The sequence below is a fragment of the Anser cygnoides genome, chromosome 5 (genome assembly GCF_040182565.1).
Source record: "Anser cygnoides isolate HZ-2024a breed goose chromosome 5, Taihu_goose_T2T_genome, whole genome shotgun sequence".
Classification (NCBI taxonomy): Eukaryota; Metazoa; Chordata; class Aves; order Anseriformes; family Anatidae; genus Anser; species Anser cygnoides.
Window position 1 is genome coordinate 18,142,071 of NC_089877.1, and position 22,539 is coordinate 18,164,609.

Here is a 22,539-nt window from a genome sequence, read left to right on the forward strand (position 1 = left end):
TCTCAGCTTTTTCAAAAGTCTTTTCAAAGCAGATTCTTCAAGTATTGAAGACTTGACTGTTTTAAAAATAGAATTTGGGGAATAATTTGACAGTTGACTTGTTGTGTATGCCATAATTGATTTCAATTCATAAAGAGTCCAGTCATACAAAATTTCCCTGTTAATGCTCATTATTGTTTGAAGTATGCAACATATCAGTGGGTAAGTGTCTCTGTGGATTGCTTGTTGCTCCCTGTCTGCTGGTGGTCTTCAACAGGTTAAGCCCCTAGAACAACTAGGTTAAGCTTAGCAATGGTTTCTTTGCTTCTGTAGGCATACAGATTCCTAGAGGATTTTGCAGAGGATTGAAAGTCACTTTTTTCTCAACAAAAATTTTGCGTTTATGCTTCCCATCAGGAATTAGACACAAGTAACTATAGGCATTTCTGTTAAGTGAATATTTAAAAAATATTTTTTCAAACTTTATTTATTTCACTTTTTCTGAGTAAGAATTTTGAAGTTTGGACCATATATAAACATAAAAATGCAAATTCTTTTTTTTTTTTTAAACCGTTATATTGTAATGTTTTCATGGCTATAGTTATTTACAAGATCACACACTTGTAGCAAATGTTATGCAGTATGATATGGAAATTAGAATAATCCTGTTGAATGACAGTATTTTTCATGTGAAGGTGTGTTCTCCTCCTGATGTCTATTGAAAGAAATATTCTGTGGAAGATTCAGAGACTGTCACTGAAATTTCACCTACAGATCATGAATGTTTTCATTATCATTAAACTGGGCTTTTTGACTGGAAGTTTTACATCTTGTGGCTACAGTGTCCTGATTTTGTTTTCTTTAATCAGGAATATGTAAAAGTAAAGAGTTTTTCTTTGGTGCTGTGAACCATAACCCATGGTGATTTTTTCAACTTAATTGAAAGTTGTTATTAGCTAATGTGGAAGGACCTGTGTTTACCTTTTCCAGAAGAAGATGGGAAGGACAGCAAGATCCTTTTTGCCTCTTGATTCCTGTAGATGGAGTCATTACCCATTGGATTTTTCCCTTCCAGCTTTCTCCAGGGAATTTTCTCAGGATTTCAGTAATTTTGTTTTCTTAAGTACCAGCTAAGTGCTGATCTAAATGACTTCTTGTTTTTTAAAGTTTATTATTATTATTATTATTATTTATTATTTATTATTATTATTATTTATTATTATTTGGTGGCCGTCCAGTAAATCAATGAAGTGTGGACAGGTCTTATACTCTGCTTTTTCCGAATAAAAACGGAGGGATGAAGAGTGCCTTCTTTCAGTCATAGGACTGGATTCTATGTGGAAACTGTTGTAGTATTAACTCAGTTAATCAGAACTCAAACACCAAATTGAATCTTATCTGCTGACAAGCCTAGAGATCTCTGAAAAATGCTTTTTCAGTATTATGATGCCTAAAAGGCATCATACTGCATATTCGATTCATGTATGATATAACGAATGGACAATGCTAAGCCCTCAATATCAGAAGTTGTTAGTTTGTCCAAACTGCAAACAGAAGTTGTGGCATTGGTAGGAAGCACCTTAAGAACAACGAACTCTTAAATGGGCAATTTCCCTTGAATTAAGGAATTAAGGAAAAAAAAAAAAAAAAAAAGGTCATCCGAAGCATTTTTGGTTCTGGCTTTTCTGCTTTTTCTCCCTGGTTTGTTCCCCTTAACACCGGACATATGAGAAGGAGACAAAAGGAAGAGAGACTCTGAAGCCAGGAATGCTTTTGTTTGTTTAAGAAGAAGAAACAAAGAACGAAACTCTGTACTTCATCCAAAACAAGATTTTATTTTTTTTTTGTTGAACAACTCTGTACACTTTTGACATAACTTTTCTTATCAAAACCATTTAAGAAATAAATCAATTTACATTTTTTTTTTTGTTACACTGTATATAGCTTATTTGAAGATTGTGAAGAATGTAAAAATATGTTATTCCTAGGGGAACAGTGGTCACTGTGGGAATATAATGTAGTGTGTAAGCCTAGCATCATTTAGCAGTCAGTCTGAAACAAATTCTTGGGAAAGTAACCTGGAAAAGATTATTTGTGTATTTATTTATTCATTTAAACCTGGAGGTCATCCTCTGGATTGCAGCACATTTACTTCTTTTGCATATTTGCTAATATAGAAGTCAGAAAAATTAGGAAACTATGACATTTTAAGCATTGGTGTAGATCTTTCTGTGTTTAGAGATACAGTGAACACACCTAATGTTCAGATTTCTGTACAAGCAAATGAGACTATATTAATTATATATCTTTAAAAAATACTGTCTGAGAGATGATTACTAATATAGATGAGAGATGATTATTAATATCCTATCTTGAGATAGGATCCATTTTGTTGTTTCAGTCTGTTTTGCAAAATAGGAAGTGTGGGAGCAAAAGGAAACAAAAGAACATCTTTTTGGAGTAATGAACCGTAGTGAAAGGGTAGGATACCTCTTCCCCAGATGTATTTAGGATGACCCTGTGATGGAAGAGATCAAGAATCTGCTGTGATGAACTGGAAAACATGAGGAAAATTATTTTCAGTCATACTTTCTACATGTTTGCTTATGACTCAAAACCTAATAAATAAGCTCAATTTCTGTCACTAAAACAGCTAAACTATAATACTCTTTTATCTGGCTGCAAATTCACTGTTAGAAATGAAAGGTAGCACTTTGAAATATTTCATTTGGTAGAACTCCATAACATAACATGGCAAAAAATCCAAAAAGCACAATGAAATTAGTAGAAATGTTCATGATCAGAAAACAAAAACAAACTAGTTTGCATAATATCCTAAGATGAACATTAGAGATGACATATAGGAAATAGAGTATATATATGGATTGCTAAAAAGTCTAGTATTCTGAAAAGTGTGCCAGAACCACAGAGGATTTCTGGCAGGTCACTCATACTTTAGAACAGTGTAGACTAGTGATCTAAGGATACTCTGTGTCAATCCAAAACAGTTGTTCTTAGAGGATTTCATTTGCAGATTTCCTCAGTTCAGAAGGTCTTGAGCCATACATTTCTCTTTTCCTTAAAAGAAGTGTATTGGGTTTGCACTGTAACTGTTAGTATTTGGGGGAAAAAGAAAGTAGGTTAGACTGGTCAGTACAGTTCCAGGTACACAAAACAACAACAACAAAAACCAAACATTAAATGTTTAGCATTGAGGATGAGCAAGAAAATAAAATAAAAAAACTCAAACCAACCAACCAAAAAAAAACTAAAAGCAAAGAAAACAAAACAAAAAAATAAAAACAAACCAACAAACAGAGCAAATTCACACAAGCAGTAAAACTGCTTTATATAATTTTTAGCAGTAGGGGAGGATGATATTCATCACAAGTACTGTTTACTGTACCTTGAACAGTGTACTATTTTCCCTACAAAATAGGCAAAACACGTTTGGGAGTCAAATTTCACTTTGAACTAATGCATTTACTGCAAATTCTTTTTTTTTTTTTTTTGTTAAATATGGAATTTCCACAGTACAATTTATTAAAAATTTAATAAGATGTTTACATCTCACATTCCTTTACTTTTTTTTTTTTTTAACACTTGCAAGTTGTTTCTACTCTAACACATCGCAAAGCACCTCAAGCCCTGTCACACATTTAAATACTACTTATAACTTATTTTCTCAGACTAATACATATATTTTTTGACTATTGCTGTTCTTATCTAAGAAAATATATTCAAAGCAGCAAAACATCTCATAGCCTCAACATCTCTTTAGGACCATTATTAAGAAGTTTACCCTTTTACCATTTTCAGGAGAGTTGTGCCAGAGTGCTGCTCTTCCGGGGAGCAAACAAGGAGATTAAGAATTACAACAGCCAGTCTCCATTTCAGGTAAGGAAAAAAAAAAAAAAAAAAGTGTCTTCCCCCTGCCCCTCAACAATATTAAAAAAAAAAATCTCTTATTTTTCTGTACTATGTGAACTTGGTTTTGTCAATTCTTCCTTCCTTGGGTGTGATGCCAAAAATCTGGGAAATGTTTCAGGGATGGGGTTGGATTAAGTGCAGTGCAGTCAGTGATAAAGGTTGAAGTTGTCATCTCTTTCACCACAATGAAAGTCTTTCTTTGGATTAGTCAAAATCCATTAGATGTTTTTTCACCATTTGCTCATATTACTTTAAGTGAGTTTAATTAAAAATCCAGATGGAAGAAAGTTGTCCAAAAGGGTTGCCAGGTATGTCTGACAACCTTAAGCCCTCATTTCTGAAGCAGTCCTAATTAGTCTTTATTTCAGTGTAACATTCATAATACAAACTGGCATGTGAGAAATAGGAATGAAAGTTGTGATGTTTATAGAAAAAGAAAAAGTTTTTTTTTTCAATTTACAGAAAATAGTGCTTCTAGAAGAGTAATTACACAGTATTACTAAAAGAAACTGTCCTGTCATGAAACATGAGGAGACCGTTTCCCCAAAACAAGTACTCTTTTAACAAAAAAAGTCCTGATTTACCTTTGCATCTTTCCCATTATATCCTGCTCCCTAGCTGGATCATCCTGGCATAGAATTCAAAAAACAAATGAAAAACAAAGCTCAAACAAACAAACCCACAAAACAAAGCACCTTTTCTCTTATGCTTTGACAAATAATATTGATTGAATATTTGCTATGTCTATGTAGGTCTTGGAGTTGGCGTCTCAGAGTTCATGCCTGGAAAATGCCTCTGTGTCTTAACAAAACTCAGCCAAATATTTCTGTATCAGTTTAATTAGCTCTGTACTTTGAAGGTTTTCTGGACGTAGGTTGTGTCTCTTGAGCTTAAGATCTGGCTGCAAATCCCAGCCAGATCATTGTTTTCTCTGGAGACCGTTTTCCCAAAATTAGGGAAACAGTGTATTAATAATTTAATTTTAGGGACCATTTTCTGACTGCTAATAATTTGCCATCTGAATATGCACTAAGCACAAATTCACTAAGTACTAAATAATACTTAATCATTGTACCTTAGAACTAGGGATTGATTTAATTGGGTGATTAAAAAATGGAAAAGAGAAATCCCTAATTTTTGGAGGGATGGGTTACAGTGTCATCTCTCTACCTTGAGAGATCAGATTTTATTCCTCTGTGTCTTTGAGATTCACTTTAGCCTTTGTTTTAGGGTTTTATGTGGGGAGCGTAAGTGGAAAGCAGAATAATTTCCATTTGTCTTTCTCTTTATACTGACTGCTGCAACATTTTTACTGTTCCTCCTAAATTAAGAAAACACAGGGAAAAAGGCAGAAAAAAATCTTTGTAAAAGCTAGCACTGATCGTTATAGGGCTTCAAGTAGTGAAGGGTGACTAGCCAAAACCAAATAATGTCAGAACCGCTAGCAAGCACAGTGACAGAAGAAATAATCTCAAGAGAACAGTCTAGCTGTGGAAGTGTGCTTACTGACCAGTTAAGTATTCCCTGTCCCTATGGAATAAAATGCTTGTATTTGTTATCATTTATTATATGTTACCACCTCTGACATTTGGGCTTTTGACTGGTCCTCTACCCCTAGCTGGGACAGAAGGACTGACAATTAGTTTGGCTTTTTTCTATCCTTTCTACATCCATGTGCTTAAAAAAAAGGAAATTGCTTTGCATCTTTTTACTCAATGGTGTCTTGCTTTTAGGTGTAGGAAATATAAGAAAAGGTTTTTCTGCTAGTTTTTCCAAATGCAGTGAGTAGAGAAAACCCCGATGGCAGCATTGCAATTAGAATTAATTCTTTGCCATCTGTCTGCTGCTGACCCAGTCGATCAGACACCACAAGTGGAGCTGTTATAAAATTATGCAGAATCCCCTTGAGTTAATAGGATTTTGCATACTAAAATTGTTTACTCATGTAATCAGTAGCAAGGAACATCGAAGCATCTCATATGTACATAATGAGAATGGTTGTAGCTGCATGATCTATTCCTTTGAGTAACCTCCATTATGTTATTTCCCCAGAAATCTAAAAGGATCATTCCTTTGAATTGCTGCTTACAAAACTGATTGTATGAAAACTGGGCTTTTCTGTAAATAAACAGTATCCATATATGGAGAAATTTTTATACTGCTTTCAAGGCAGGCCAAAGCTTTATTATTAGTAGTATTTTGATGAAAACGGGGAGCATGTTTTGACTGTGCATCTTGCATTAGTGGCCAATGAATATATTTTAATTTTACTACACATAAAAAAAAGTGTGTGGGGGAGAGTGTTCACTTCTTTCCAAATCAAGTCCTTATTAAAATAAGCACGAATTTACAGGATCATAAAGAAGGGAGACTCTTTTGAGCTGAATTCTGTGCCATTTAATTTAGGTATCCCACACTGTGTTCTGGGTGGGCATCTCTGCCTGGGGTATGTCTGTCTTTTTTACCTTTTCAGTGTCTGGCAGAATTAGTATTAGAATGGCATTGTCAAGTGTCAAATCCATGAAAAAGCTTGTATATGCTTCCCAGTTAAGTGCATAACATTTTATTAGCCACCTTTGAAGAAATGGGTTTCATCCAGACTGATTACTGGGACCTCTTAAGTTAGTAATCAATGTTGAGTACAGCTGATATCACCCACACCTGAAACTCTGTCTGTGGCTGTCAGCTGTAACAGATTTTGCTGATAGGATGTACTGCACAATAACAGAGTATGGGGTACCAGAGATTTTTCTGTATTTTTTTTTGTGTTTGTTTGTTTCTTTGTTTCTATTTCCCCTTAATAAGTATTAACACTTCTGTGAACTATTCTGTCATCCCTGTTGTAAGTTCTGCTGATGCCTCCACAGCCATTTCTACCTTTTGATAGGGCTTGCCAAAACATGATTGCCATCAACATAGAGTAGATCGAGTTACAGTTCTCATAAACTGTCTGATGACATGATGAACTATAACTGCCATTCCATTTATAAGCTACCTTTAAACTTTCCAGTGATTTTAGCTTTTTATTTATTTATTTATTATAGTTGTTGTTCTTTTCATGTTAGTATTTCTATGTTATTACCGAAAATATAGACAGAAGCTTAGTCCTTGGTCTTGTGGTAGCTGCAAACGGATGGACTGGAAAATTGACAAAATGTTCTTTCAGAAAATCTGTGATATCCTACCAACATCCATAACTTCTTGGTTTTCCATGCAGTTTGTCTTCATAGATTAATATAAAATAATTTCTACCTACCTGGCAACTATTAATCCAGTAACTCAGCATCATCAGTTTTGCAGTGTTTACAAGCCATTGATATTTTACTGCGCAAGTTCAAGTGAACATACACCTTGTTTATCATGTTTTTTCTGTTAGTGACCAGAAGCTCTATATGAATAATTCATATGTTTTCATATGGGCTATAAAGCACTTCCAAGCTTAGAGCAAATAGAGCTAATAATTAGTGTTTTTAAAGCATATGTGTTCAAACATGCAGAACTATTCAGAGGTTGCGTTTAGTGACACCTAGGGTTGTACCTGAGGATGATTTCTCTCTCAGACGTACTCTGTTATTGACCGTTGCTGTCCCAAATCAACATGGTCTGTTATTGCGCTGGTATATAGACAGCAGGAGGAACAGCCTTCTTCCAGTGCCACGGCAGGTAGGATTGTTCCTTTCAGTATGTTGGCTGTACATCTATTTCAATTGCTCATATTTTTGCCAGATTTGAATCATTTGAAATGAAAATTTCCATGCCTTATATCTGAGGCTGCATTGTTCAGAAAAACAAAATGATTCAGCTGTTTCAGAGTATGGGTGAGGGAAAACATGTGTTGTTTTGCTCATACTGAAAACTCTGTTGACCCACCTCTCCTCGCCCCATCTCCCCTGTTGTGTTATGTTGTTTTGTTTTGTTTTCTTTAATTGCCCTGCATGCTGTCAGTGATCTCCATGTTAATAACACAACAGTGTAAAATGGTTTGCAGTCTGACTCAAATACAGGGACTCCAGAACTAGACTGCATATTTGGAAGCTGGCTAGGGGAATATAGACAGGCAGAATTGGGCATGGGTAAGTAAACAAGGAACTTGAGAGCTTGACCTTGCAGATGGGTGGAAAAGTGCAAGACTGCCTGAGACCAAGGCTGGGAGTCAGTGAAAGAGAGATCTGAGTAAGAGCAAAATAGATAAGGGTCTTTGGGAGATTTTTCATCTTCAAGAGCAGAAGAGAAAGAAAATCAGATCGGGGGAAGTTGGGACTGACTGTATGAGATGGAGTCTGAGCAGGGAAGAGAGGGAGGATGGGGATGTCACAAGGTGGAAATGCATGCAATGCTCCCAGCCCTGCTAATGGTCAGAAAAAATCATCTTTTCTATCCAGCATATTTCTGTAATGGCTTCCCAAAGCCCAGTTTTATTTAGTTTATCATTTATCATTTTTTTAAATTCTCTTTTTGATGGAATTTATGGATAAAGAAGATAATAGGAGATACTCCCAGGTATTTTTTGTCTCTGACACTTTTGAAAGGGTGAAACTCTGAGAAAGCAAATTTTACAACTGAAAATCTCTGTCCAGTGCCTCAAAAAGTCTTCTTACAAATATAAAGAAATATTTTCTCTCTTGATGTTAAAATATGTAACTGTTGTGTTAGTAGAATATAGCAATTGGATAAGGATTTTTTTTTTTTGCTAAGTATTTATTTTTATCCTAATTCCTGTCCTAAAACACCCGTGCGAACAATGCATTATTGAATATTATGTGTTATTGGCAAAAAAGATCTCTCTGCTTATTATACATTCTGGCATTAGTCAGACTTTAAGCTTTTTGCTCCTTTTGTCCTGATTTCAGTCAAATCTTTGAGTTTTTTCGTACTCATTTTGGTTGTTTTATTTATTTATTTTTCGTGTTTTATTTATTTTCGTGTTTTATTTATTTTTCGTGACCACTGCTTATGTTGATCAGTTACATTCTGTTTTGCAGTACAGAAATAGCAGGTAAAAGACTCTGTCGTGAAAGTGTATGCATTCAAATTTACACTTACTCGTTATTTGTGATATTTAAATACTGATGGAAAAGATTCAAGGACTTAACATGGTTAAAAAATATAAAGCATTTAACATCTTTAACTCTACAGAAGTGACCATACAAGAAAAAAAATGGATTTTTCCTTTGAAAATAAATGTGTATGTATAGATGTATGCATACGCACCATTATTTTCATAAGAGGAGATTATTAAATAAATAAAAAACAAAGGTCTCATGGTGATATACTGAGACGCAAACAATGATTAGTTATGACATGTTTTCTCATCACTTACCTTGAAGTGCTATTTATAGAGGAACACATGTTCTCATTTGAGAAAAAGGCTTTTTGGGAATCCCGTACATCACCTCCAGCATATTTATGCCTTTGTTGTGCTGACATGGTATCTGTTAGAGTATTAGGGGAAATGTTGCCAAATGAAACTATTCCTGAGAATAACTGGGATACAAGACGTTCTTCCAAGTAACACTTCCAAGAGAAAAGCGTTCAATGGCAAATTTGAGGTGACCTCAAGTGCCAGTAGATTTCCTGCAATTGTCAGTTTTGAAGCATTGACAAGCTGTTAGGCAGACGCTTCTTAGCAGCACACAAAGTACAATTACCAAGGATCAATTTTTTTGTTTATTATACAGTTGGTGACAACAAAGAGGTATGTGATACTGCTGCTGAGAACTTGGGGCAGCAAAGATGCTTCTGCCCCCTGCTTCTGAAGATACTGCAGCTACTTTTGAAAACTGGGACACAAAGAAACTAAATTATGTGATTATCTTGTATTGAGAAAGACAAAATATTGCCACACTTGGAGATGCTAAAAATACCACAGAATGTGTCTTTTTGGGAGGTGAAAAGAAAAAAAGAAAGTCACTTGTTGCTGCATAGTTGTAATGTGGCTGCAGACTTCTGGAGGAGTGTCTGTGATTTGTATTGTGCTCTGTGTAAAGGATCCCAGACCTCTTATCTTCCCCTTTGCACTTTCTCTCCCCACTCAGACAGTCCAGCTGAAATACCTCAGCTGTCCTCCCTCACAGCAGTATTTCACTGGGAAACAGCATGTCCCTGAGGTAGCTAGGAGCCGATCTGTTTTTTTTGTTTGTTTGTTTTTTCTTCCCACCAAGTCGATAAACTTCAAAAAGCTGAGAAGCAGCTGAAACTAGATTATAAAAAGGAACAAATAAAGCAAACTAAATTGTAAGGGTCACTACCTGTTTTTGCTCCAAGCGAGCAAGACTGGTGTGCAGTGCAGTTGCAATGAGCTGTCAGGAGGGAGGTTGCAAGAGGCAATCAGATCTGTATAATTTTAATTTAATTATAGGATTTTGATAGCAAGTTTAAATATTGCTCCTACTATTTTATTCATACTGTATCCCGGAAAGGAAGGCAACAAGGGTAAGTTCTTAACTAGCCCGATCGTAACTGAACAGTGGCACATAGCTTGTCTTATTCTTGTAAAATGTCAGCTGTGGCAACTCTGCATGGTTTTTTTTTTCTGTAACTATAAAGAGCACAATAAATCTTGTCATTGGAAATACTTTGATTATCTTATCTATAAGTAGCTGTTTTTGTTCTTTTATTGGTTTAAAGCAGATTTTGTCTCCAAGTAAAAACAACAACAAAAAAAACCAAACCCACCATTAGTCCTAAGACTAGGATGAACAAGATTAATATAAAATGTCCATTTATTCGAGTTGCATCTTTGCCAGGATTTTACGTGTCTTGAAATGGAAATGTTAGGAACTGTATAAACATCCAGAGAGTGACAGATAGCTAGTTTTTTTTTCTTTTTTTTTTTTTCTTCCCTTCAGTGTTCCTACAGAAAAGTGTATTGTATCAGGCTCTGCTCTAGATTTAACTGTGGGAAAAATGAGAGTTGTGGTTCTTTTATGATGTCTTCATTCCGGGACCAATATGTGTGGTATAAAGAAGGATAAATCGTATGGGAAATTTGTTTCACAAACTATAGACAAGCGTGCTAGCACTAATCTACTACATTTAAAATTTTCTTACTGCTGTTACATGGTGTTATTTTGAGATGTTAATACTATTCAGTTTCTCTATTAAATACCTAGTACATTATTAGATTTTGTGTGCCGCTATAATCTATATGTAAAAGCCCTAGTGACACTGATTGAATTAGTTGATGCTAATGAACTAGATATTTCAGAGAAATTTCTCCACCTCTTGGGCTGAGGCTACTTCTGCCAGGATGCCCAGCCGTGTCCTGCTGTTCTCCCGTGTGCTTGTATCCGAATGGATTGTCACAACTTAGCTTGCATTTCAGGGCAATAATGATCTTTTTGTTTTGTATCCACCCAGCTGAGCACAGCTCTTGACTGAGATCACGAGCACATCAGGCCTTAAAATACCGATTAATGGTTATGACTGATGGACAGGTAATGTGCTGGCGTGATCTCTTGCTTTTGCAGGAATATACAGGCTATTCAGCGTTAATTTCTGGTAATATTCGAGTGAGTCCTTGCTGCTTATAAAAAGGAAGGGTCTGTGCCTTTAGGACAAACTGTGCATCTTGTTGCACTGCCATTTTGAAGACAGTGCTCGTGATGAGCAGTTGGCATACGCTGCAGTCCCATGTCTGTTCCCATCAGCACTGGCTTTTACTAGGCTACTGTTTCCAGAGGTTTTGTTCTGGATAACCCATTGAGTTTGGAATGAATCCACCAAATGTATTAGATAAAATAATCAATGTATTTTATTAGCTCGGTGCATTTTGTCCTAAGGGCTTTCAAAAACCGTTTTTGCCCATTTGGGTAGCAGTTTAAACAACACTGTGTTATTAAACAGCGCTGTTTGCAGAACTGAATTTCATAAGCAGTTTTCACTGTGAAATAGTTAGCAGTATCTCTTGCCTACTCTGAGTAGGAAGACATTTTTTTCTGAAAGTATTTTGGGAAGTAACCACTAATTTTGCCTTTTCTATGAGGCAGGCCTGCGTTCAGAGGTGAAAGCTTGCACCCTACAGCAGGGCACACCTGTCCACACTTCAGCTGCATTTTTTACATAACCCAATGTTTACTGTGATTTCAAGGAAAGCAAAATCCAGCACACAGCATACTTTCTCAGTCTTTTTCTAAAAAGCTTCTGCAGAAGAAGATTGCATTTCATGGCTTTCTGATTTAACATATTAAAAAAAAAAAGAAAATTAAGTCAATTCTATTGCTGTCTGTGCCTTATCTAATTCATCTGATGCTGCAACCTGGCTTTATCTGCTTTTAATAAATACTTATTTGGAATTGCTGCTCACCCATGTAGTAGTAATGGGGATTATGCAATAACTGGCTTCTGATGGCTCTTTCCCGCCTGAGCTAGATTTTCACATGGAATGAGTCTGTAATTGTAAACGTGTGTATCATACTGTCTGCTTTTTCCTTCTCATATTAATTATTAAAACACAAGCTTAGAAAAGTGCATCTTCCTTGAGAACAACTTGATGGATGGCTTTTTAGCAGAGAAGCAGAAAAAAAGATGTAATTTTTTCCTACTTTTAGTATAGAAATAAACATTAAATTTCCTAATACGTGTAGTGACTGAGGAAGAGGCTTACCACAATCTGTATAAAGCAGGGTAACCTAAAAATATTAGTTATTTCTCATCTAAGGAAATAGAAGGTAATAAAAGAGTGATGTGAAGCAGGGAAGTTGTGCCTGGGATGAATTCACCAGCACGTTCGTTTTTGCTGCCTGACATGTTTCATGGTAACTTTAGTTGACTTGCCCGTGTATTCAGTTCAACACTTCCTGGCAAGCTAGTTCTTGCATAACACGGGATCCTTTTGTCATAGGAGTTAAGTTTGCGTTTCAAAGCTGAGAGAGTGAGATAATTTAGAAGTGATTTGCCTGCAAGTTGTGAGGAAAGGACTTACATTTTTTATCTTGCTGTCCATGCAAGCTTAGCTTAATCTGAGGGTATTCAGGCATGGCTTATTCATGAGTAAGAGCAGTTAAGTTTTAAGAACATGGCTGTGTATCTTCATGAAAGGACAGTGTACAGTAAAATACACATTCTACTTTTTAAATCATATTAAGATTACTTGAAAATGAGCTTGGCTGCCTAAAGGCACTTTAGGTATCCAGCCAGTATAGAGCCCTGGCTAAGACAGCACTGCAGGACAAAGAAAGACCAAAGTAAGGTTGGTTAGTGTAATAGCCTTCTTTTAATTTTGACTTGAAATCACTGTGCTTGTCAACTCTGGCAGTGTTTCATGGCTACTGAGTGTATTACCAAAGACCCAGAGGGACTGTAAAATCTGCAAGCAAACCCAGAACTTTAGCAATGAAAATGTACTGATAGTGTTATGCTTGCAGTGGACTTTTTTGATAATACCCAGCTAAGTACATATGTATTTGGATGCCCATTGTTGTATAACTGAATATTTGATTGTTTTTTAAATTTCAATTACACAAAAATCTTTATGGTAAAATCCTAGTTCCTTGAAGTTGTTAATACTGTTTCATTTCCCTGGCATGGAATTGTATTCCTCACATTTTGCTCAAGATTTTTTCTCAAAACCATACTATCAACTCTTTCTATATGATATATTCCACTTAATATAATTTCATTTAATTAACATTACTTGATTTTAGCACCATGCAATTATTTTAAGTTATATGAAATTGCACACTGCATTGCAACAAATAACTGCAAAATCTTTAGCTACTGATAGATAGTTCTTGCAATTTGCTGTAGCTGAAAACAAGATGCTTTCCCTTCTAAAAAAAAAAAAACCAAAACCAAAACCAAACAACTTTCTAAGAGTTTTAGGAAGCAAAAACACTGCTCGAGAAGCTATGGTTGTAATTTTTATTGCATTCCCTTAGTGAGGTTCAGGATATCTTTGCATTCCCTACACCACTGATGCTGCAAAAGTTTTTTGTTATTGCCCAGTGAGATGCTGAGCTTTTTCCACCTGTTGTGGGACATTTTCCATGAGGCTTAGGTTCCAAGGGTGTTAAAAAAAAAAAAAGCTTAGATCTTAATGTAGCAGTACTTTACAGTTTTAAAGTCTTGTCTTTGATTAATATTAACCGAGTCAGGTCACCAGGTGGCTCTCACCCAGACTGCTACAGAGAGAGCTTTGAGGGCGTATGTAAAGGACTGCACCCAGCGCAGCAGAACTTCATGCTGCTGCGCTTTGGAAAGCACAATGCTGTGACCTTAATACTGAGGCGATGTGATCGTGGCAAATCTTTGTTTAAACAGTGCTAAAATGATCAAGGGAATGATGAAGAGCCTCAAAGAAATATTGGCCCTTTCCCATAATTTATATTTTCAGCTGCTAAAACTAGTTGTTGAGCAAATGCAAGGTATCTATTTTAAGATACTGCATGTCAATATCTGACTACAGATGGCTCCATGAATCATAGTTGGAAGAAGGAAAATGTTAGACACTAAGATATTGTTGCTAAGAGATTTTTGTACACAGTATGCTAACATGTGCTGGCAAATTTGGGAACAGTAGCGGCAGCATGCTTTTGGAGAAAAAAATTTCAGTGGTGAAGAAACTGTCTTCAAAGGACTATTTAAAGGATAGTAACATTATTGTGCTTTGTTGTATCAAGAGCTGATGAAGATGAAATTGTCTTTCAAGCAGATAATATACAGAAAACATCCAAAAGGTAAAGCTAATCCTGCTATCCAATGAAATAGAAAGCAGCAACTAGAAGGAAAAAGAAAAAAATATACTGTACTTTGGGGCTTAAATTAAGCAAATTTCAAGAAAATTGAAGGTGACTTGCTGATATTTTGCCATCTACTGGACAAGAGATACATTAATATACAAAGTTAGTTCCTTTCAAAATGGAAAATATTGGTCTTGTATTACATTATATAATTACAACAGTTAAGAATTATTTTCTGTCCAGGAAAAAAGCATGTATGAAAATGCTGAGTACAATTTTTTTTACTCATATTCTTTAATAACATTACTATAGAGTAATTTTAGAAAAACTGCCAGCTTTTTATTGTTCTGGCAGAGATGTAGGTTATTCCTGCACTTAACATAAATCTTTACTGACTACTATTTAAAGAAAATATTAATTTTTTTCTGCTTTGCTTATTCTACGTATATCTTACACAGCTTATTTCAATGAGTTTTACTGAAACTTGAAAACAGTATTATATATAAAATAAAACTTCAAATTCCTATATTTTAAAACTTTCTCAATTCGAGTAAAACCTTTTACATCTCATATATTCTCAGAAAAATATTATTACCTTATCTATACAAAATATTACACAATTGTAAAATTCTCAAATGTGCTTCTGACATATTTCTAATTATATGTATTATATCTCAACTTCAAAACTGATTACTTTTAATGAAAACTTTTGGAGTGTAAATGAAAAAAATGTCTCCATAGTGTAAGCATATATATTTTTGAGGTTGTGTTTCTTATCATCCATTTTATATGTATTCAAGAGAGCTATTAGAAAAAGAACGTGAAATAGTGATATTAATAGTATATTAATAAAGCATTTGGTTTTATTGTATAAAAAGATGAACTAAAAAAAAAGTTTTATTTTAAAATATTATAGCCTCAAACTCAAAAATCAACTGTAATCTATACTACTGCAAAATGTAGGATGCTGCTTTTCCCTTTGCTTTTGGAATGGAAAATGCAGAATTCATGATTATTCAGCATTTGTATATGAGACTATATGGTTATTGTAACTGCATAGAATTTTCCAACTGGTTCAGAAAATACAATTTTTGCTTTATTGAATTCTTAATGTCTTTAATTGAAAATAACTAAAACTGTTATATTTTGCTAAGATATTACTTGAAAATCTGTTTCCAAAGGAAAATTAGTTTTAAATATGTTTTTATATTTATAGAATTTATTATTCAATTATTTTTAAAAGCTCTCTGAAATTGGGCAAGAAACCAGTAATACTTGATAAGTACATTTTTCTCCCACACCTATGGAAAAGAAATTGAGAACGCAGATTGCTTCATGCTTTTCCAAACCAAACTCCATCTGCACCACTGTAGAGAGTTTTAAAATCTACATGCTGCTCATATATGAGAGCAACTAACGCATATCAATTTAAGATTTTTTCTGAGTCTGCAGTGGGTGCTATATGATTTTTGTGTCTCTGTTTATCAGGAATATAACCTCATTGTGCTACGTGCAGCCTGGACATACACACTCATACATGAGAGTAAGGGCATCGCACTTAACCTAAATTTAACTTTCTAACATCCATGTGGATGAATACTGCATACTTGATGGTGCACAGTGACAGATTTCAAAGTGGCTTTAGACTCTGAAAAGCCTTTGCCTCTTAGTTTTATTGGGGAGGGCTTTTCTTTCAGGTGGACATGACAGAATAATGTTGAACTACATTGCTTTTTCATTGCCCCACAGTAAGTACCATTATATTTTCATATCAAATTATAAAGGTGTCTGTGTCCAAAGATTATGATTATAACAGAATGGTTTAGAGATCGTCATGCTGTTGGATTATTACACCTTATTTGATATTTCAACTACTGAGAGTTGTTGGCATTATTTTTTTTTGTTTTTGTTTTTTAATCTGGAAATTTATGCTCATTAAAAATTACAACATTTCTGATATTTTTAATATTAAGAAATCATGTCACAATTAAGACACGTGGAAGAGCTATTCGGGCAGCCTCTTTGTTAAGAAAGTGATCCCAACTGTTCCTTCCTTGTGATAATTTCTCACCTGTCTCCACTGATTGTGAATCCTATTGCATAATGGTGATGGCTGTCTGAATGGAGTTTCTTCTTCTATTTTTACCATACTGTAGTGCTTAGTGGTATATTAAATAAATTATAATTTTATAAGTCTATGACTTGAGTGGAAACCATTTTCTGGAGAATCTTATGGTCACGGTCCATAAGATTCTATCAGGGTTGCAGGGTTCTATCATCTTTTCCTTCCAGTTCTTCCTGGGCATAGGAACAACGCAGTGTAGATAACACCTCAGAGAAACCTGTATGTTGCATCTGTTTTCCCTGCTTGCCTGAGACTGGGTAAAGTCACTTTTTGTCCTGGGATACAACTATCTCCTTTATTGTATAGTACCATACCTGAGCTCATTGCTATTTCAAGCTTGCTTGAAAGACCATCATTTCACAAGCCCTGCTGGATAGCAGAGACAATGCAAGGGTGAAACATCAGCCCTGAAGGCAAGAATAATGAAATGTACTTTCATCAGAAAAGTGAAATTGTCTGGAAAAAAAGAGAAGGGGGAGAAAAATCAGGTGGGGCATGCTGGCTGTTTCATCGTGAACTGCTTATTGTGATTTGCAGCTGCAGCCCAAACAGCTTCCTCCGTTCTCCATTTAGGCAGAGCACTTTAAAGCTTTATGTCTTGCCTGGTCTGAAATTTAAGCATGTGCAGAAGGAAGTTCAGCAGCCTTGATTGTCAGTGAAACGTTAATGAACCATGAGATGCAGTCCTTACTTCCATGTAGAAAGTTTGTCAAAGTTCATTGGCTGGGCTTAAGAGGGGACAACTTCAGTTTCTTTTTTTCCTTCCTTTTTTTTTTTTCTTATTGTGAGGAGCAGTTTGTTCCAAACAGTAATAATGTAATTTAATCACGGCACTTGCCTTCCAGGGACTAACCTATAAAGCTCTAAAATCATATTTGCTAAGAGGCTACAAAGATCTTACGCTAATTTAATATAATCTCTACCTGTGATACATTTCAAGAGCAGAAAAAATCAATTGTGAAAGGTTAGTGACAGGTAAAGTGTATATGTAATTTCCAATTTCCCGAAAGGAATAAACACTGCATTAACCACAATTCGAAAAATCTAAATGCTTGAGGGTAAGTAATTGATATATTGACAACTGCACTTACAAGGCTGAAAAGAGAAACTTCTGTGAGACAGTACTGCTACTTCTATCTAGTCCAGTGTCTGAAAACATTCATGAATCTTTCTCCTGCTAAAACCTGTCACTGGGCATCTGTCAGTCTCCAATGTATACACAAAGTAGTCTTATTTGCCTTAATTCCCCAAGATTTCTTTGGGGAAAATGATTCAAGAAAGGAGAATTAACAATATGCCTCGAATCTTTAATCTTGACTTCTGAAAGCCAACCTAAAAACTGCATGTATCCAGAGGGAACGTTCCTCACTGTAAATACCAGAAAACCATAAGATGAGAATAATGCTGTGCCAGGAGAAAGACGTACCCTTCTAACGGTGCCTCACCAGTTAGTCTTTTGCTCCTTGTCCAGTTGTGTGGTTCTTGTGTGGAGCAGCTGTTGCAGAGTGCCCTTGTCCTCTGCCTGGTCCCCTAGCCCAGCCTAAACATTGCAGTTACTTCATTCATTCAAGTTTCTGCTTCACTGAGCTGCCACTTAGTTACCATCCATAGCAACTAGCCACGTGTGGATTAAAATCATCCCCGTCTTCACTGAATTGGTGACAGAGCATCTGGGATTGCCTGGCATGACAAACAGTAAGCCACTGTAACCGGTTGGGTTTGAAAAGAAACATCTGTTTGTGAGACAGAGAGATGATGGGGTACTGTAACAAGCTTTGCTTCTCCCAAGGCAAAGCAAATATCAGTGTAAACATACAGCTGCTGGTCACGCTCTGCTCTGCATACCCCCTGACAGTAACAGCCGGCTCTCAGCTCCGCTTGGCTGCCTTGCCCAGGGGGTCATGAAACCCATGGCCTGGTGCTTCACAGCTGAGTGCAACTCTGCTATGACCTGTTTCGGTGACTCCATTAACATTTTGTTACGGTGACATTATGAAGACAGGGCGTCATGGAAGTAGGAGATGATACTGCCATTCTATCTGCATGGGTTTGCCCTACTGTATTTTATTTTGTGAGTTACCTCCTGCTCTGATAGGTCTTCAGGCTTAGCGTTAGTTTCTGCTCACTTCCCTGTTGTAAGGGTATGTGTTTATTCAGGTTAGCCATGTACGTAATCAAATGTAGTTAGAAAATAATTAGGTGTCTGTATCAACATTCTTAGTGTGGTAGGTTAAACTTGGAGGGGAGGGAGCTGATAAATGGTTCACTGGTTACTGTCTTTCATATAAGATTGCCTCTGATGATATGAAAACCAAGAGAGTTTCTGTTATATCTGTTGTACAGCTGAGTATGTGGCAGAGATCCCAACCAAATGTCAGTGCAGCAGATAAAGATCCTACTTTGGATCTGAAAGCACTGCACTTGAACTACTTAGTCGTGCTTTTTAGCTGGACTTTGACTGACACCATGCTGGGATGCTGCAGGTGCAGCCTTTCTGATTCTGGAGCCAATGCAAAGTAAATATACGCTTTAAAAATAGGGCAAAAAATACAGGTTTTAGTGAAAATTGTAGAAGAGTGACTTTTTGAGAAAATGCAGTAACCAGGCTTTATCAAGTTTTGCAGGATAGTTTTACTAAGGACATGAACCTGAAATATCGTAAGACTGCTGTATATGCTGTTTTTAAAAAGCTGCAATTTTTGAAGCTTCAGCATAACTGAACCTGTAGATAGCCTCTAGTTATAAAGTGCTAGCTCCAGACTTTCATGGTAATATTTCATGTCTGGAAACATGCATGTGATGCATTTTGATGACTGCAATCCAATTCCCACTGGAACTGGAAGAAACTTTCTCAGTAGTTTTGCTGCTTGTGCTGCCTTTTCACTGCCAAGAAGAGAAGTTTTGTGACCCTCAAAAAACAAACAAAACCTTCTTCCCTGCCATTACTTGCCAAGTAGAAATCTAGCACTTGACTGCAGAACATCCTTGCAAGCAAAATAAGGCTATCTGAAAACACGTAAATTATCAAGTGTGTAGAGTACCAGACTCCATTATTTTTTGTAAAGTTACATTAGTATTTTTGTTCTAAAGTACAATGCAATTCAGTACCATTACAGATTTCCAATTATTTTTCACTCTAGTTTTTGTCTTCATCAAAAGATATTGCACCACTTTAATTTGGATTAAATTTGAACTGGCTGAAGCCCTTTGCTTTAATCTTGCGGAGACCATTCACTTGTCCTAATGAATTCACATTAACGGGTTTGTCTGAACAAACTAGAACTTTGGTTCAAGACAAATTTTGGTAGGAAACAGGTGTTGGCTGGTGTGTTTTATAGTTTGCAACTGTAAAAATTGAATGAATATAATTTTGTATCTTTCAGATTTTTCACTGACGTCACTTTCTCCCACACTCTTTACCCATCAAATGCAAGTGAAGTACATTGACATTATGCCAAGAAATATTTGTACTTTTTTACTTTTTCTTGCTTTCTTTAGATCTTAACATACTTGCCTTCATTTTTGCTGTTAGAATTTTACATCGTGTTTTTACTGAATTGAAATGAATTGAATTGAAAGAGATGATACCTTGAGCTTGCTGAATCTAGTGCTTGATTCAGAAACAATTCTCTGTCAAGCTGTCTGTCAGCTATCTGGTACTGTATTTTTTTCAAGCAATAAAATGTGATTATCACTTGAACAGCATGTTTATACTTGAGTTTTAAAATCTTCTCTGTATCAAAAATTCTTTCATTTGAGTAACATGGTGGCTGTCTAGCAAGCTGCCTGTCACTGCTCAATTCCCTGCCTGAATTTTGTATGCTGACGAAAAGTACTATTGCTTGCTTAAAATGTAAAGAAACCTCTTGTGTATACACAAATGTTGCTTTTATGTGGCAGGCTGCAGAATGTGAGGTTAAACAGGTGTTTTTGAACAACTTTATTGTTACTTACATAATGCCATTGGCCAAGGAGAATCCTGAGTTACACTTTAGAAGCTGGGCAGCGAAGGCTGGGGGCCAGATTCTGATACATTATCCATGCTGAGAAGCGGATTTTTTTTCATGAGTAGTTCCTGGAATAAAGGTGTTCTGACTAATGGTTAAAGTACTAATTTTCAGATGGATAATTATCGCTATTGGTGATGAGCTGGCAATGCTCCACCATATCAATCTAACTCTGTCTGACCTCCCTGATCTTTGCAGATATTATGTCATGCAGAAATCTTATGATACATCTGAGTCAACTGCAGTCTTGAAACAGAAGTGGGATTGATTAGAACCAGCATTATTGATTCATACTAATGCATTTTGCTTGCAAGACTCCATCATTAGATGTAACACAGCTGAGAAGTGCCCAAAGCAAAACATTTCATTGCTTTTAATATTGTAATCAGAAAATAATTACATGATTATCACTAGTAAGTGTGGTGGTATTGTATGTGGGTCAATTATTTAAAACATGAAAATTATTATATTGCACATGCTGCACTCATAGCTGTCTACTGAAGATTATTTTAAAACACAAGTATATACCTATTAAGTATAACTGCTAGGAGCTGTATAAATATGGAATAGAGTTTGTGCTATCATACATACCCTTGAAATGAGAAACAAACTTAATTGCTATATTTACCCTTTATGCTGGAGAGAATTTTGTAATGAAATAAACAATTCACAAAGAAAAACAGCAGAACCTAAAAGTAGTAATATGAAGGGGGGGCTGGGGGTGTGAGAGTGGGGGATCACACACCTTGGATTCAGGACATAAACATAATAAATTCTATATTCAACTGATACCAAGTAAAGCTTAAAAAAATTTAAATAGAAAATCATTCTGATACTGTATTATTCTTAAAACACGGTAATTTTTTGAAGGCTTGCTTGTACTTTACTAGCCAGTAGACTTTACAATCTGAACTAAATCAGCCTGTCTCTCCTTAAACCAACTTCTGCTTGCTTAGGACCAAGAGATAAATCAGAGATTACTCCACTGTATGTGAAAACATTTATTTGGATCTGTGTCCTTTTGCAAAGATTTCTAGAACTGCATACAGAAAGGTTTCATGTGTGATGGCTTCAGTCATAAGGACTCCCATACAATGGGAGTTCCAGATCTAAAGAAATGCTTTAAAATGAGCTCACCAGAAGGACTGTAAAATGGAGAATAACATAATAATCTGAGTGTCATCAATCCCCATCTATTTTTAAGTTTTGCAGTGAGTTCACTTTTCTGAGTTACCCATTCCTGCAGCTAATAGTCATTAGACTGCATAGTCAATAGCTAATAGTCAATAGACTGCATTTTGATGAGACCTGTTCCAACACTGCAGTAGGATATATGTAAATCCACTCTGAGGCCTGCACAAGATGCACTAATGGCACAATGAGGCATACTGTAAATAATCAGTGCAGAAGAAAAAGCAAAGAAAATATGTGGAAGTATTTTTATTTTAAATGAAATGGATGTACTGAACATGACCAAGTCTACCATTTAAAGCAGATTTGTAAACTCTTACATACATAATAGTCAATATTTTCTGTCTGTATCTTGTTGCTTGTATATAGTCTTCATTTTTGAGGACTTTGATATTATTTTGATTCAGTTAATAGTAAATAGAATTGGCCCTTCAAAGAAATTTGCTTCAGTGAGAGCAAAAATAAACTTATATTAAAAAATATTACTGATGTTAACTGTACCTCATACAGCTCCCTAAGAACATTTCTTCCTTTTTATTATTCTTCATCCCCCAGATTTGTGGAGTGGTTCAGATGAGCAGATAATCTTTCTTGGTAATGAGTTCAGAATTTTCCTGAGATTTTCTAT

General features: G+C 35.7%; 1 protein-coding gene across 4 annotated transcripts in view; it reads left to right on the forward strand.

Annotated features, from left to right (window-relative positions):
• Nucleotides 1–22,539, forward strand: part of SHANK2 (SH3 and multiple ankyrin repeat domains 2) — a 352,436-nt gene that overhangs the window by 58,134 nt on the left and 271,763 nt on the right. For all 4 annotated transcript variants that reach the window (XM_066997187.1, XM_066997188.1, XM_066997190.1 and 1 more), the window contains exon 11: nt 3,799–3,876. In XM_066997187.1, the coding sequence (XP_066853288.1) occupies nt 3,799–3,876 (78 nt within the window). The remainder of the gene's footprint in view (nt 1–3,798; nt 3,877–22,539) is intronic.